The sequence below is a fragment of the Myotis nattereri genome, assembly GCF_964212035.1.
Source record: "Myotis nattereri genome assembly, chromosome: 12".
In the NCBI taxonomy this organism is placed as follows: Eukaryota; Metazoa; Chordata; class Mammalia; order Chiroptera; family Vespertilionidae; genus Myotis; species Myotis nattereri.
In genome coordinates this window covers 78,776,720-78,793,092 of record NC_138087.1, presented here as the reverse complement: position 1 = coordinate 78,793,092, position 16,373 = coordinate 78,776,720, and the positions used below count along the sequence as shown (strand labels likewise).

Here is a 16,373-nt window from a genome sequence, read left to right as displayed (position 1 = left end):
CACGATCGGAGAGCGCTGGTCCGGGCAGTTGCTTTCGCACATTTCCACACCTTTAGAAACCCCTTCAGAGGCTCCGAACAGACAGATGCCACAGGCCGGAACGGAGGTGCTGGGAGCGTGCGGGCTGGAGGCTCGCCCTGCTCCGCTCCGGCCTCCGAGAAACACTCCTCGACGTGCCCGGCTGGGGTGACCAGGGAACGACACCCCAAGCAAGAGAAAGGGTGTCACCGGAGGAAGAAGAGACCTAAGGCGAAACGAAAAAGAACAGAAACAGACGAAGCAACAGGTCCACACGGGGAGGCGAGCACATCAGGAAGCGTGTTTAATTGGCGTGACATGGACGACATACAGAGTGGCATGAGGAGGCTGGCATGGCCCTGGCGCCTGCCCACCCGGGGCCTCGCCCTGCCCCCTCCGGAGACACAGCCAGCGAGTCAGACAGGACCGCACCCAGAAAGAGGCCGAGGGCTGGGAGGCGAACGGAGAAAACGCCGCAGCGGGGAGCACTGCCTTTTTGTGTTTTGGGTAAGAGTTCCCCAAATTCCTTTCCTAAGCTGCAGGCTCCCAAGGGGGTGCCAAGCCCGTCCGAGCCCTGCACTGGCTGCTCAGTTCCGCTCCTGCCACGCCCTGAGGTGGGCAGTCTCACCCCCACCTGAGGGATGGAGAAACGGAGTCCCACTGAACCGAAGTCACTTGCTCAGCGTCTGGGGCAGGTCCCTCTCCAGCAAAGCCCTGGGGAAATGACCATGGACAGCCCGGCCGGGCGAGGAGGGGGGAGCGGGGTGGGCGGGGCAGGCTGCAGTCTGCATCTGTCCCAGTCCTCAGGAGTAGACAGAGCCTGGGCCTAGATGCCAAGACAGAGATGGGACCAGCTGTTTATTCAACAAAAGCCTTTTATTCATTCAAAAATCGACCATTGGGTTTATTCTGCTGATATTTAAAAAGGGGGGGGGGGGCTTCTCATCACAGTGCCCTTACGCTAACTAACTCATCCCTGGGGGACACCTACAGAGGGGCATCCGGGAAACACAACGTCAATAATGTGGGGCTGGCGGCCAGGGCTGAGGGGAGGTCACAGCCCCTGACTCCCTCCCACCACCGGCCGCCTCCCACCCTCCGGCATCACCTGTTTACCCAAATGCCTTTGCAGCTCACCGCCACCAGGGGGCGCTCCCACATTCCCTTCTTGGATCCCTTAGATGTGGAAGCTGGGGTGGCAGGCATGAGGCTTTCTCCAAGGAAAGGCTGCCTCTGCCCAGGAAACTCGGGCCCCCCAATCTCTCCCCCCGACCCACACCCACCCCCCGACACACACCCCCAGAGAGAAGAGACAAAGTCCCAGAAAGCTCAGGCGTGTCTGTCGTCTATGGAGCTGGCTGTCAAACAGGGGAGAGAGGGACACGTTCGCCTGGCCTTCCCTGAACGCTGCCTGGTTAAACACGGGAACCCATGGCCTTCTCCCAAGTACCATCCACACAAAGCGGGCGCAGAGGCTGCGAGGAAGAGGCTGGGCCCGGGAGCGAGGCTGGGCAGAGGGACCAAGAGCCAGGCTCCCGGCTGGTCTGGAGTCGCCAGGGAGCAGCATCGCACGGGGTCACAGGGCTGGGCCTCGGGTGGAAAAGGGAAAGGCCCACGGGCTGCTCTGGGTTCCCAGGGGCCACAGCCAGGGGCCTGGTGAGAGAAGGGGACAGACTGTCCCTGCCTGGCAACCTCGGCACAAATGCCCGTGTCTAGCGCGCTGCCGGGAAGAAGGGGGGCCCCTGGCAGTCGGAGCTGTCTCAGGGCACGTCCCCAAGGTGCGCCCTGAAGCCTGGGCCCATGGTACCACTTGCTCTGGCCAAAAGGCATATCCATGGCTCCAAACCAAAGGCCCAACCACCTCCCTGGACGGTGGAGGAAGGTCCCGCACACAGATGCTCTACCGATGCCTGGGAATCAGCCTCAGGGAGGGGGGTACGGTCCACGTGCTTAATCCCAGAGAACGTTCAGCCGCAGCCCCTTTCCCGCGATGCCTCCGGGGCAGGCTGTGCAACAGCCTCCTTCCCGCTGGACCGGAGAAGCGGCCGAGGCTCAGGCAGAGGCCAGAAAGCAATCTGACCTGGGAGGGGCCCACTCTCTCTTCCCCTCCAGCCCCAAGGGGCCCTGGGGTCCCAGGTCAGAGCCAGGCAAGGAGACTGCGGGATTAGAGGTGGGACCTGGGCCTCCTGGGCCAGCGGCCAGAGCAGAAAGGTGACCACAGGGGCCTCGAAGAGCCCGGCCTTCAAAATCACCTGTGAAAATGGAACTGCTGCTCCCGTCCCCGCAGGACCTGGGGGCTGACAGTGGGGGCAGCGTGCAGCCGACGGGCCCGCGTGTGTGAGAGGGGCAGGTTCTGGGAATGGCAGACATACAGCCCATGGCAGAGCCCCTCTCAGAGGGCGTCCTCTGGGGAGGGTCTGAGGCCTCATTAGCAGGAGAAGCCCAGCCTCCTGGGAAGTGCCACGTGGAGACGGAGGACAATTCAAAGTGGGCTGAGCGGGCGATCAGCAGCGGGAACTCGACTCAGGTCCTAAGCAGTCTGGGAGCTGCTCCTCGCCCCACACCCTCCTCTGGGCGAGGAGCAGTTCTGGAGTCACCTGAGCCCACACCCCACACCAGGGCCGCCGTGCCCCTGAAGATCTGGACCGCAGACGCCCCGTGTCTGCTGGGGCTGTCACACTGAGCCACACGCCAGCGGATCGGCACGCAGGAAACTCCCACTTGGAATCACACCGTGTCAGCATGGATGGACCTTCCACATCACTCAGCCAGGCCTCGGGGCTCTGCTGGGGGCAGCTGGGGCAAGACAGGGCCGGGTGGCTCACAGTCTCGGAGCCGGAGCGGGCCTCGGGCTCCTGGGCTCCGTCCAAGGTCATCTGGCTTTCCTGGTGGCCATTCTGGGGCCGCCCTTTCTAGGGGCAGATGGAGCTAAAACTCCTCCTATGAGCGCAGGTGGACACAGCCCCGAGAGCAGCCACCACCGGAACGGGGTGACCTGCACCCTTCTCTTCCCTCCGGTCCAGCGTCGGGCCAGGCGCCAGGCAGGCAGGAGAGCAGAGAGGGGAGCCTGCCACCCGGAGGGAGGACGAGCCCCCACTTCTGCTGGCCTGCGTGCCAAGGCCCCTCCAGTCCGCAGTCTTTCCCTCTGTAGCCGCCCTGCCTGGCACCGGTCCCAGGCAGGACAAGCCGTCCGCTCTCCTCGCTGCTACAGACACCAAAGCAAGAGCCGAGAAACCGAAAGATGCCCCCCGTTTGTCCTCAGAAAGGTGCTGAGGACCGGGGGGAGGACACAGGACCGCGGAGTGTGGACGGGAACAGAGAAAGGGGTTCAAGGAGGAGGCATCCGGGCCGGAGGGAACAGAGCGGTAGCCAGTTAAGAAGCCCGCCGTCCCCCTCTCCAAACATCAAACACAGCATCTGAAAAAACAAAGTTCTCGGCTTCTCGGCCGCTGCTGGCAGGTGGGCGAGGGCTGCACATGTAAACGGGGGCGGCGGGGGGGAGACCGCATCTCTGGGAGCTTTGGACACAGAGGCAGCAGCAACAGTTAACAACCAATAAATAACAGGGACCGTTATATACGGATATAAAAAACCACCTCACTTTCCCCGCGAAAAGCACAATCCGCCGTCAGAGTCATCACCGTCGTGATCAATCCTCCCGGCCACGCGGGCGGTGGGCTGCCCGAGGACGGGGCGACAAGTAACGGGCATCACGCAGCCCCCGACACGGACACGCGGGCCCACCCGGGGCCAGGCCGGGGCCTCCGTGGCCTCCGTGGCCTCCCTGGTGGCCAACGGACAAGGCAGAGTTCTCCAAGGTCCCCAAGGCCTTCTCCCCACCTGTCAGTCCGGGTCTTCTAGAACAGAAGGTAGGTGTTTTTTCTTTTCTTTTTCAATGTCTGTTTGAAATAAAAAACAAAAGCAGACGCGCGGGAGAGCAGGGGACGGAGCGCTGCCTGCGAGGCAGCTGCGTCCCGGGCTTCGCAGACGGCTGGAGCCTTTGCCGTCTCACGGTGTTTTCTGGACAAGCAGAGGTTGTGGGCGATTGGAGCCGGCGGCTTCAGGCGGCGGTGGGTGCAGCAGGCGGGGAGGGGGGAGTTGGCGGCAGGAGGGGAGAGCCGGGCCCGTGGAGAACGGCAAGGTGGACACAGGAGGGCGGCGTCGGGGCCGGGGCGGAGGCGGCTCACGGCACGGGAGGAGGCAAGTTTCCCAGGCATCTGGAAGACACAAGGGGGGGGGGGGTTCAGAGCGGCTGCGGGGCGTGCAGAGCTGGCGGGAGAGTCGGCGGGAGGGTCCGTGTGACGTCAGGAGGCCTAGCAACGTGCACACCCCCTGACCCACTCATTGGGGGGGTGCTTCGCATTTACTCTTCAGAAATAAACATTTCCTACAGTATCATCTGTAACAGCGAGATTACGAGGTTGGGAGGGAGGGAGGGGGGGAGCCCAGGGTCCACACTCAGGGCACTGGCTGGACAGGGAGGACGTAGCCATTGGATGAACCAGTTTGCAACCAGGAAGAGCAAGGTGTGGGATGGCTGAGAAGCACATGAGAAGGTGAGAGTCAGTGACGGGGAAACGCAAATTGAAACCACAACGAGACACACCACGTCGCACCCACTAGGATGACTTATCATAAAAAAAAAAGAATAAAAAAACAGAAAAGAAGCAGTGTTGGCAAGGGTGTGGAGAAATTGGAGCCCTTGTCCATCGCTGCTGGGAATATAAAAGGTGCAGCTGCAGTGGAACCGTTTGGTGCTGCCTCCGAAAGTTAAACTTGGGGTTCCCATAGGACCCAGCAATTCCGCTCCTAGGCATCTACCCCCAAAAAATTGAACATAGAGACTCAAATAAGTCCATGCCCCCCAATGTTCACAGCAGCATCATGCACAATGGCCAACAGGTGGAAACAGCCCAGGTGTCCATCAGGGGATGATGGATAAACACGTGGTCCATCCACACAGGGGACTACCACCCAGGCAGGGAAAGGAATGAAGAACTGACGAGAGGGTCCGCGTGAAGTCAGGAGGCCTAGCAACGTGGAAGAACCTCGAGTGACGGGAGCCAGACACAGAAGCCCACATGACGTGGGATTCCATTTATACAAAATTTCCCCCAGGGGCAGATCTATACACAGACGGCAGGTGAGTGATTGCCAAGGGCTTGGTGGCGGCGGGTGGGGAGAGAGTGTGCGACGGGAGGCATTATTTTGGAGTGATGCAAATACTTTAGAACTAGATAGAGGTGGTGCTTGCACAACACTGTGACTGTACTTTATGCCACTGAATTGTTCACTTTAAAATGGTTAATCTCATGTCATGTGAATTTTACTTCAATCAATTAAAAAAAAAAAAAAAAAGGCAGCCTGGGGAACAGCCTGTTACTGTCTGCACCACCCACACACCCTTCCCATCACCTGCTCCACATCCGTGTTGCATCGCACGTCCCTGCCCCCCACCTGGGACAGGTGTCAGTGTCTGACTCAAAGGGGCCCCTCTCCTGATCGGTGTGAGAGGATCTGAAACGCGGTCGGGGCCAGGCAGGCGCTGTGTGCGGGCGGCCTGGGCAAGTCAGAAGGCCCCGCGGGGCCCGGGTTTGGGTGGCCATTGGGGGCAAGGGCAACGGGAGATAGAGGACAGGAGCAGCTACCCCAAGAGAGGTCAGAGCACCCCAAGAGAGGCCCGTGTCCCCCCAGCCTCCTGATGGCCCCTGCCAGCCCCCGGGGGCTCGGCTGACTTCCCAGCCACGCTCCTCCCCTTCTGCAGGGACCTGTGAGCCCTGATGCTGGGCAGCACTGTGTCTGCTGCCTAAAGCCACAGACATGATGGAAGTCCCTGAATGCATTCATCCAGAAAGCCATGATTACGTGCATATACATGTACATAGGAAAGTCACTGGTCAGCGCTGAAGGCTGTTGGAAATCCAACTTGGAAAACTCATCAAGAGGGAGAATCAAGTATCTACCCTGCCTTTCCTGTTCGAGCCTAGGACTTGGGGTAACCAAATAGCAACTGCAGGGAAGCCTGCAGCTCACGCGAGGCAGGGACGGCAGCTGGGGTGACATCATTTTGCACCACTTGTGAACGAAGGAATGAATGAAGGAATGAATGAAGGAATGAATGAATGGTGCTTACAGTGCCAGCCATCACGTGCCACCTCGTGGACACACACAACCCCACCCGTGAGGTGTTCTCCCCAAAGTGGGTCGCACTGATGTGCAGCAAGCCTGCAGGTCTGACCGCCCCTTTCCAGGGAGAACAGGGAGCAGAATGTGGTATTCACACCACCACGGGGTGCAACCCGCAACCCCCACACCATGGAACCTCTATAGAAGGTGTTTCTGGACCAACAGCAAGAAGGAGAAGAAAAGGAAGGGGAAAATTTAATTATTAAAATACACTCAACCAATTGCAACATGTGGACCCTACTCAGATTCTGCTTCCAATAAACAAGGTGGACAGACCTGGGGAGGCAACAAGAAACTGGAATACCCACTGAGGCTCGGGCAATATTAGGAATTAATCTTGAAGTTGGGGTATTGTGGGGTTTTTTTAAAGAGCCGTTCTTTGGAACACATTTTGAAATTATTTATGTATGAAACAATATGATGTCTTGAATGTGCTTCAAAATACCCAGTGTGGGTGTGTGTGAGGGAGGGTAGGGATGGTGCAGGATCGGCTGTGAGTTGGCGACTCTGAAGCTGGCTGCTGGGGACACGGTGTTACACTATTCTCTCTACCACTGGGTGTGAGTGCTTCCGTAATAGAGAACTTCTTTAACCCACCCCCAAAAGTCTCCACAACCCAAGGCCCCACACCACGGGACTGGTTAAGTTATGGCCCTGCTCTATGACAGAATACTATGCAGCTATGAAAAAGGATGGTCTCCAGCAACATTTGCTGATGCAGAACACTGAATGCTACAGTGAATTCTGTAACAGTAACTTGTCCAGGAATTAGGATACATCGGGAATCTGAGAAGGCAAATCAATCGCACAAATGATAGAAGGCAAAATGGACGTGATTACTATCTGGGAGGCTCTGGAAGAGCCACAGGAAAGAGGAGGGCGGCGGGGACGAGCTGGCAGGAGCTGGATCCTGTCACTCGGAAAGGCGTGTCGTGCAAACAAAGGTACACCTTCTTGGTCGGCATGTTGCTGGTGACGATACGATACGTGTCTACACAAGTCAGGTTAAGGACAGTCTGTGGGCACAACAGGATGTGAACGTCAAGCCAACGAGGGTGAAACATTTTCTTTTCTTAGCCCTGAGTCTCCAAAAGAAAAAAAATAAATGATTTCTATAAATTGTCCATTAAAAAAAAAAAAAATGCGTGAACAACATATGGTTCTGAACTCATTGTTGCCGCGGGAAATACATACACAGACACTTTCACAGAAAGCTGTGAGGACACAACAAAGAGTGTTAAATAAATTAATGACACCATCTGACTTTTTCTTGGGGGGACAGGACGGGCCTCCTAGACAGAGCGATCGCACGTCTCCGTGAGCTATGTCAGAGTCCACCCGCCATGCTGTCACCTGAGACAACAGCCAGCACGCGCACACATGTGTCCACCAGACGGCGTGTTCGAGTGTTCGTGGCTGCACAGGATCTCGGGGGTCATCCACTCCCTCCCCCGCCCACATGGGACTCACAGGGAAGGCAGAGCAGACGCAGGAGAGGACGAGAAGGAAGCCAGGAGGACAGTCGTCCGCCGCAGCAGAGGCCTTGGGCTGATCTGAAGGCCCTGCCTCGGGGGCCGCCCCCCCCCCACCCCGCTGTGCCCACACCCGGCAGACCCCACGTTGGGCAGGCACTTCTCTGCCAACCCTTGGCGTCCTGTGGCTGGGATTCCCCCCCCCCCCCGCCACCTTGCAGGCCCCAGGTCCCCCTTGACTCACCCCAGCTCTGGGCGTGGACTATACCAGCCCGTCGTAGAGGGACAGCGCCTGCACGATGGAGGGGTCGGCCTTGGACCCCTCCTGGAACTCCTGCAGCGTCAGCTTCCCGTCGGCGTTCTGCAAGCAGAGGGGCAGTTGCTTAGCGGGAGGGGCAGCCAGCCTCCGGGGACAGGCGCGGGCCTGGCGCCTGGCCCAGGGCTGGTCCCCAGAGAGCTCCCCCAGCGAGTCAGGAGGAGGCAGCACAGCGGGCCAGGTGAGGAGAGTCAGGAGTCAGACCGACGCTTCCTGGCTGGCCGCCCCGAGCCTGGCTCTGGCCCGCTTCCTCATCGGGGACGAGAGGACTTGCTGGCCTCCGCGGGGCATTGAGCTGGAGCTGGAGGCGCCCCGAACTCCGGAGTCACCGTTATCGCTGCTGTGAATCCCGTACACGGTGGCTAACCCCAAAGGGCTGGGCGCCTAATGCATTTCTCCGGTCACTCCTGGAGGGGCACCAGCGGTCCCTCGAGCGTCTGTCCTGGACCCGGGGGCCCTGGGAGGAGGCCGGTGCAGCTCATGCACAGGGACTTAGGGGGTGTCTGGGGAGGGGTGGTCTTGGCCAGTATCCCTTCCAGGAGACCTGTGAGCAGAGACCTCCGGGGGGAAAGCATGGCCGGGGTCCCCCAGCCCAGCAGGTCGTCCTCCCAGCTCGCCTGCCGTGTACCCACATTTGCTAAGTGCACGGGCTGATCTCATGGGACCCCCACGCCCGCCCCAAGAAGAGGCATTGCTCTTACCCCCATTTCACTGTGAGGAAACTGAGTCTCGGTCACCCACCCAGAGTCCGCTGGCTGGTAGCCGGGGAAGCCAGAACGAGCACCCTGTCTGACTCCAGGGCGGGCTTGGCTTCCCCGGATGAGGGAAGGATGACCTGGAGATTTAAGGGCCTCAGCACTGACTTCCACTGGCTCACCTGTGAGGAAGTGGGCGCTCCCTGCTCCCCACATGTTTTCATTATTATCAAGAGAGCAGCGGAGCCCCAGCCCACATGTCCTGACCCCGCTCTGCTGCGGGCTAACCTCTCCCCTTTAAAAAAAAAAAATGTTTTTATTTATTTTAGAGAAGAAGGGAGAGGAATAGAGAGAGAGAAACATCCATTGGCTGCCTCCTGCACACCCCTACTGGGGATTAAGCCTGCAACCCAGGCTTATGCCCTGACCAGGAATCGAACCAGAGACCTCTTGGTTCATGGGTCAACGCTCAACCACGGAGCCACACTGGCCGGGCTTGCTGCCTTTTTTAAATGCAGGAAGCACAGGCCTCAGGCTCAGAGCTTCAGGCCAGCGCCTGTCTCCAGCCGCAGCCGGCGTATCACAATGAGCCCGATGTCCCTGTAACTAATATTCTTTCACTGAAGGCAAGCGACGGACACTGGGCTTCCCGGCCGCCCTGATATCAGACCCCCATTTAAAGCAACATTATTGCAGGTCAAAGGAAGTTTGACGTAAAAGGGTTTCTTAACCTGGGGCCCGTGGATAGAATCCAGCAGGTCTGTGAGCTCAGATGGGAAAGACGAGATTGTTCTTTTCACCATCCTCTCCCTGAAATTCAGCTTTTCCTCCCAGGACGAACCTGGGTGAGGGTCCCCATCCGAAGCAGTGGTATCTGTGACCTTGCCAACTGTGAAGGTCACGGGAAGGTCACAGCACATCACAGCTGCTGCAGGCAGCGCATACGTGTATCATTGCTTCAAAAATGAGGGGTGGCTACTAATGTGTGCATAAAGAGGCCCCTAGAATACTGCATCGCGGGTCTTCTTAAAACATGTGACAGCTGTATTCCAGAACAATCCGCTTCCTGGGTGATCCTATGCATCTATCTGATGACCACAGACTTCTCCAGATGCCAAAAGGTCGGTGGCACATATAACAACGGCTGAGAATCATGGTTTATGGAAGAAAAACTCTTTGGCAAACTTACTTAAAACAGGCTTGACGGGGATGGCTGCCCACTAGGCCACTGGACACCTCCCCAGGCCGTGCCGCCTGCCTGAGCCAGGCCCACAGGTGGTCAGTGGCACCTGTGGGGACCCAGGGCCTGGCCCCCGGCTGTCCACCCCCCTCCCCAGTCAGCCCAGCTTCCCCACGGCCTCACCTTGTCCATCATGGCGAAGATCCGGTCCACCCTCTTCTCGGGGGTGTTCTCCTCCTCGGGGAGCTCCACGGTGTTCCCCTGCCGGGGACAGACAAGGAGGGGGCTGGGCTTCTGCGCTCTAGGCTTTGGCGTCGGGCCAAACATTTGCCCCGCAGACCTGGGCTGCTTCCCGGTGAGGACGCCTCTCCTCTCACGCCCAGCGCCCCCGCCCTCGCTGCCATTCTGCTGGACAGCCCAGCCCCCACCTTTCTCCCAGGACGGAGAAGTACGAGTGGCCCCAGGCAGTGACTGACCGTCACCCCGCCAACTCACCCCCGCAGGAGAGCGGCCCCCCTGGGGTGGTCCCTGTGGGCCAAGCAGAGCCACTCAACTGGCTGCCCCCCAATCTCCTACCCGCGGGACCCAGGGCTCTCACCACCATCTGGTAAATGGCGTCCACTATGTCCAGCATCTCGGTCCTGGTGATGTAGCCGTCGTTATCCAGGTCGTAGAGCTTGAAGGCCCCTGCAATCAACCAGCCAGGCGGGGTCACCAGGGCCCGGAGCAGGGGCAGCTCCGCTCCTGCCTTCCGCCCTCTGCACCTCTGCACGCGATGGGGGCCCACAGCCACGCCTCACCCATGCCTCACCCAGTCAGCAAATACTTCCATCAGGACCAACAGGCAGACACACACGCGCGCGCACACGCACACGCACACGAACCATTTCAACTAGGACTGGGAAGAAAGACACTGGGAGTGAAAAGGATGGGGCCTCGGCCAGTGCGAGGCCTCCAAGGCTGAAGCTGGGAGGGAGGACTGGCCCAGGAGGAGTCCTGACGGCCCCCCTCTTTCCCCCTCGGCCTCCCCGCCACAGCCTCTCCCATTCCAGTCCCTGTGGCCAACTCAGAAAATAAAACAATATGCCCAGGGGACAAGGAGCTTTTGCATGAATAAAATCCTCTTTTCTTATTTCTGTGGTTGTTAATCCTCACCTGAGGATATTTTTTCCATTGAATTTTAGAGAGAGTGGGAGAGAGGGAGGGAGGGAGAGATGGGAGAGAGAGAGGGAGGGAGAGATGGGGGGAAGAGAGAGAGAGAGAGAGAGAGAGAGAGAGAGAGAGAGAGAGAGAAAGACATCGATGTGAGAGATGCTCCCCTCGGCTTAGAACCTGCAACGCAGGTGCGTGCCCTTGACCAGGAATGGAACCCGCAACCCTTTGGTGAGCACTCTGACCACTGAACTACCGGCCAGGGCAACCCCCTTTTATCCTTAAAAAAAAAAAAAAGAAAAAAAAAACCACAGAGGAACTGCAGGGCTTTCTCGCTGCTGAGACAACGCAGTGCGAACGTCTTAGGGAGCAGTGCGCTCCGGCCGGCTGTTCCCATCTCATCAGCTTCCCTCCCGTCACCCCGCGCCAGCGTGGGCCCTCTGCCCTCTGCATCCTCTCGTCCCCGCTCCTCCGCATCCCCTGCCTGGAGCCCTCCTCCCCGCTTCCTACCAGCCAGCTCCCTCGGCGCCCAGCTCGGCTCTGACTCACCGCAGGGTCAGTTCCCCCCTGCCAGCTCTCACCTCCCTCTTCCTGTCTCGGTTTTATGGGATTTTTAAAAAAGATGTCTCATGCTAGACTGAGCCGTGAGAGCAGGTGCCCGTCGATCTGACCCTCCCCACCCCCTTCCCGGGTTCCTGGCCTCCTGCCCAGCACAGACACGTGGCCCTGATTGGTCAATACCCGTTGGGTGAACAGTAAATAGGTGAATGAATGAGATCAGTCATCAGAGCAGCGGCCTCCTACGTGGGTCCGGCACTTGAAGTGGGTCTTTGACTCCAGGCTGCAGTGGCCGCGTCCCACGTCCGACCCGCCTGAATGTCCCCTCAGCTCCTGCCCCATCTGTCCACCCGCCTAAGCCATGTTCCTCCCGCACGGCCACCTCCGGAGCCCTCCGCGGACCTGAAGCGACAGAAGGTCTGGGCCACTCTCTCAGCTGGGACAGAGGGCCTGGCCCCGTCTCTGGCCTCCCCCGGCCGGGGCCCGCCCAGCGGCTGCCCAGTGGAGCCCGAGGGTGGACTTACACCGCAGCTTCTCGTCCAGGGTCCCCCTCGAGGTCACCGACAGCGCCTGGATGAACTCGGAGAACTCGATCCGTCCGTCCTGGCAGGAGAGAGGGGCAGGTGGCCTCGGTCAGTCGGGCCACCTGGTCAGGCCAGACCTTGGGCAGGTGGTGGGGGCGGCAGCGGGCACCGAGAGCGTGGCAGACAGACGCCACACGGAGAGGGCGGGAGAGAAGGATGAGGGACAGAACCAGGAAGGGGAGGAAGGAGAAGGGAGGGGTCGGATTAGAAATGGGACAGGTCGGGAGGGAGGGGCGGGAGGAAGGGGTGAGGCCACAACACAGGCTCCACCTCTGGGAGAGCCTGGAGGTCCCCTCCCCCGGGCCTAGACCCACAGGCTCCGGGCCTAGACCCACAGGCTCCGGGCTCCTGAAGAGGACGGGGCTCCAGACGGTGCAATCCTACCTATTTGTTTTGCAAATGAGGGAACTGAGGCCAGGAGCTCTCCCCAGGGCCACGCAGGGTGACTGTCAGCGTGGAGTCACCTGGGCGGAAGCCAGGGCCTCCCGGAACAGAAACAGCCCGAGCGCCCGAGAGCGGAAGCGCGGGGACAAGTCACAGTAGACCCACCGTGAGCACCAGGAGCCAGGGGAGTGCTGGCGTGGGACCGAGTCCAGGGGACCGCGGACGCCCAAGCCTGGGTCCGCCAGCTGCCAGCGCGGCCACCGCCAGGAGGAGACGCGCGGCAGCTCATAAGCCGTGAAACCATGGTGCTCAGTGAAAGGCGCCAGGCCCGAAAGACCCCACACTGCCTGATTCTCAGACCTGTTTCCTCATCTGCAAATGGAGTATTTACATGACACGCCCGCCCCGCCTGCGTGGCTCAGTGGTTGAGCATCGACCTATGAACCAGAAGGTCAGAGATTCGATCCTGGTCAGGGCACATGCCCAGGTTGCAGGCTTGATCCCCAGTGTGGGACTTGCAGGAGGCAGCCGATCAATGATTCTCTCTCATCAGTGATGTTTCTATCCCTCTCTCCATCTCCCTTTCTCTCTGAAATCAATAAAAATATATTCTAAAAAAAACCACACAAAACAAAAAACAAAAACAAAAATCCCAATAACCTTTGGGAGGAAAAATGACACACCCGTGGGTTGTAAGCTTTCACATGAAGGGCTGTGACATGTTCAGTGAATGTCTGTGCCAGCTATAACGCCTGCTACTGTCCCTGGAGGCATTTGCATTTGGTGCTGGTAAGAAAAAACATCGAGGTATACATGTGCATGCATACATGTACACACACGTGTGTGCACACAGTATAGGTATGCGCACGCACTATCTCTGTGTGGTGCCTGTGTGTGCTGGTGTGTGCACGTGCACAATGAATGCCTGCATCTGTGTGTATGCATGTGTGGGCGTGCACGCGCTCGTGTGTATCTGTGTGTGTGCGCTTTTGAGTGTGCACACGTGTTGTTCCTTCTCGCGGAGGGAACACTGGGGGAGAGAGTGGGTGTGGAGCCGCTGCGGGAACCCCAGGGCTGAGCAGCTGCTGTGGGGGAGGCCCCGCCATCCCAGCTCACCTTGTTTTCATCAAAGACGTTGAAAACAAACGTGGCGAACTTGGTGGGGTCTCCGAACGGGAAGAACTGCTTGTAGATCTTCTGGAAGCCCGCCGAGTCCAGCTGCCCGCTGGGGCAGTCCTTGATGAAGCCTTTGTACCTGAGGGGCAGCCCAGTGAGGGAGGGTCAGACACACCAACATCGCCACCTGCCAGGAGCGCCCGCCCTCAAGGCTGGGGGTCTCTGTCCAGAGACCCACACACGGGGTTCTGGGCACAGGCCCGACGTCACAGGCACGGGCTCTCCCACGCTGCCTCTCGCGAGCTGTGTGACCTGAGGCAGGTGGCTGTACCTCTCTGAGCCTCGTTTGTACAAGGGCTAAGAGTCGCATGAGAAGTCACCCAGACAGTGTACATAGAGCAGCTGGCCACTCAACCCTGCTCCCCGTGGGGGGGCTGAAACAAAACCCACCAACAGCACCCCAAAGCCACACTCCTGCCCAAAGCAGTTCTGCCCCCTCTTCCCCCACTTTCTCCCCGGAGCCCCTCCTCCCCGGGTGCTGGCAGAGTTAGTGGGCAGAGCCACCATATGGGGCTGGCAGCTGGCTCCTCCCACATGCCTGCACCCCAATACACACACACCCTTCTCCCCGTCTGTTCCCAAGGACCGTGTAACAGACACGGAGCAGCAGTGTGAGCTTGGAGGGAACCTGGTTTGTTCCAAGTGGACTTGTCCCCCGTGTATCCCAGTGCCCAGCACAGAACCCTGCAGACACCCGGCTGACGGCAGCATGGCTTTGCAGCCCAAATCCCGGCTCTGCCATACGCTAGCTGTGCAACCTCGGGCAAGTGCCCTCACCTCTCTGAGCCTCAGCCTCCTCATCCATAAAGGGGACGGTTGTCACACCCATGTTGTCGGGATCGAGATGGTGCGTGTAGCACACTCGGCATAAAGGATCGTCACTATCGGGATCTGCAGGATTATGGCCTGTGGTGCCCTACACAAAGGGTCCCCGGGAGAAAGGGAAGCCAGAGAGAGGGGTCGCCACTGCCAGCTGCAGCTCTCACCTCCCCGGGAAATGCTGTGCTTAGACCTTTGCAAACCGCCGTCTCATGGAATAATGCCCTAAGGGCCCTGTGAGCGAGGTACTACGGTGAGGCCCATTGCATGGATGAGGAAGCTGAGGCTCAGAGGGTAGATCTGAGTCCCCACAGCCCAGACTGGAGCCAAGGTGGGGACTGAGGTGAAGAGCCCAGGTGCTCGGAGACTGGGTCGCTGAAGACCTTCCCGACTGGTGCGGGGGTTCCTCTCGCCTCTCTCACGAGCCAGGAGAGGATTCGGGGAGTGTTGTGCTTGAAGTCGCTGTTGGTGACCAGGAGCTGGGAGGAGCTTTTCGGGGACAAGACCTGATCCATGACCCCAGGCCTCCAGGCCTCCAGGCCAGGATGGTCCCTGGGCAGGAGGAGGGGGGTGCCTGGCACCAGGACTTGGTGATCCAAGAGGGGGCACACTCCACTGTCACCACGCGGCTCTGGGTGCTGGGATAGGGGCCGTACTTGCCCAGGGCTCCCAGAGCTCCTCATTTCTGCAACCATGTATGTTGCTGAGCGTTTCTAAAAGCATTTAAAACAATAAAGAGAAAACGAAAGGCTCCCAACGGCGCCTCCTGGATGGTCCCTGCGGGGGGGGGGGGGGGGGGCGTGGAGAGGGGGGAGGCCTCACAGGGCCCCCAGTCTCGAAGGGAGGAAGGGAGGAAAGGAGGAAGGGAAGAAAGAAGGGAGGGAGGGAGGACTGCCAGGGTCCCTGGACAGAACCGAGAGCTCCCTGCAGTTGGTTAGAGAACTGCTGATGTGCTCCCCACCTCCATGGACTGATGGGGACCTGGGGCCCAGAGAGGGAGAGAGACTGGCCCAAGGTCACACAGCAAGCTAGCAGCGGATCAGAGCTCAGCTGCCTCCCAGGCTCCCACCTCGCCTGCCCCTCTGGGAACTGGGCTGCACCACCCCGGTGTCAACACACAGGCAAAGCGCCCTCTACCCCAACATTTCATGACCCCCCTGTTCATCATCAGAAGGCGGGGACCCATGCCTCGCTGTCCCAGACACCCCAGTGTCCCCGGGCCCCGAATCCACCCTGCAAATCGTCACAGCTCCGAGGCCAGCACTGCATGGCGCTCAAGGTCCAATCCTGAGGGGCAGCCCATCCCCCACTGGTTGGCTGAGTCGGGACACCCCACACAGGCACCCCCCCCACTGTGGGCACCCGGGGGAGCTGCTGCCTCATAATAAAGTTCATGCCCAGAAATTTCTTCCCCACCTGGGCCCAGGCCTCAGGTTACAACAGGCCCGGGCCTCCTCCCTCTCCTCCACGCACTGCCCTCCCTCCCACATACCTGGAGCCGCCAGGAAGCCAGCTGCTCTGCCCAGCGCCCAGAAGGCCTGGTCCTGTCCCGTCCTGTCTCGCCGCGAGAGGGACCCTGAGCAAACCCCTTCCCCACAACAACCCCTGACCTCCCTTTCGGGGAAATAGGTGGTGTAGCCTCGGCCAGGGTCCCTCCACCCAGCACCGCTGACGTCTGGCCTGGATGGCGGGGTCTGTCCTGCGTGTTGTGGGGTGTCAGCAGCATCCCTGGCCTCTACCTGCAAGATGCCAGGAGCACCCCTCCCCCAAGTCGTGACAACCAAAAGAGTCCCTAGACCAGGGGTCCTCAAACTACGGCCCGCGGGCCACATG

General features: G+C 59.6%; 1 protein-coding gene across 1 annotated transcript in view; it reads right to left on the bottom strand.

Moving 5' to 3' along the window:
• Positions 1–299: 299 nt before the first annotated feature.
• NCS1 (neuronal calcium sensor 1) overlaps positions 300–16,373 on the bottom strand; it is a 41,108-nt gene continuing 25,034 nt past the window's right edge. Inside the window, exons 3-8 of the mRNA XM_081104296.1 lie at positions 13,662–13,800; positions 12,102–12,180; positions 10,466–10,554; positions 10,051–10,128; positions 7,921–8,037; positions 300–4,235 (exon numbers count right to left, since the gene is read on the bottom strand). Coding sequence (XP_080960422.1) covers positions 7,939–8,037; positions 10,051–10,128; positions 10,466–10,554; positions 12,102–12,180; positions 13,662–13,800 — 484 coding nt within the window. The 3' untranslated portion in view covers positions 300–4,235; positions 7,921–7,938. The remainder of the gene's footprint in view (positions 4,236–7,920; positions 8,038–10,050; positions 10,129–10,465; positions 10,555–12,101; positions 12,181–13,661; positions 13,801–16,373) is intronic.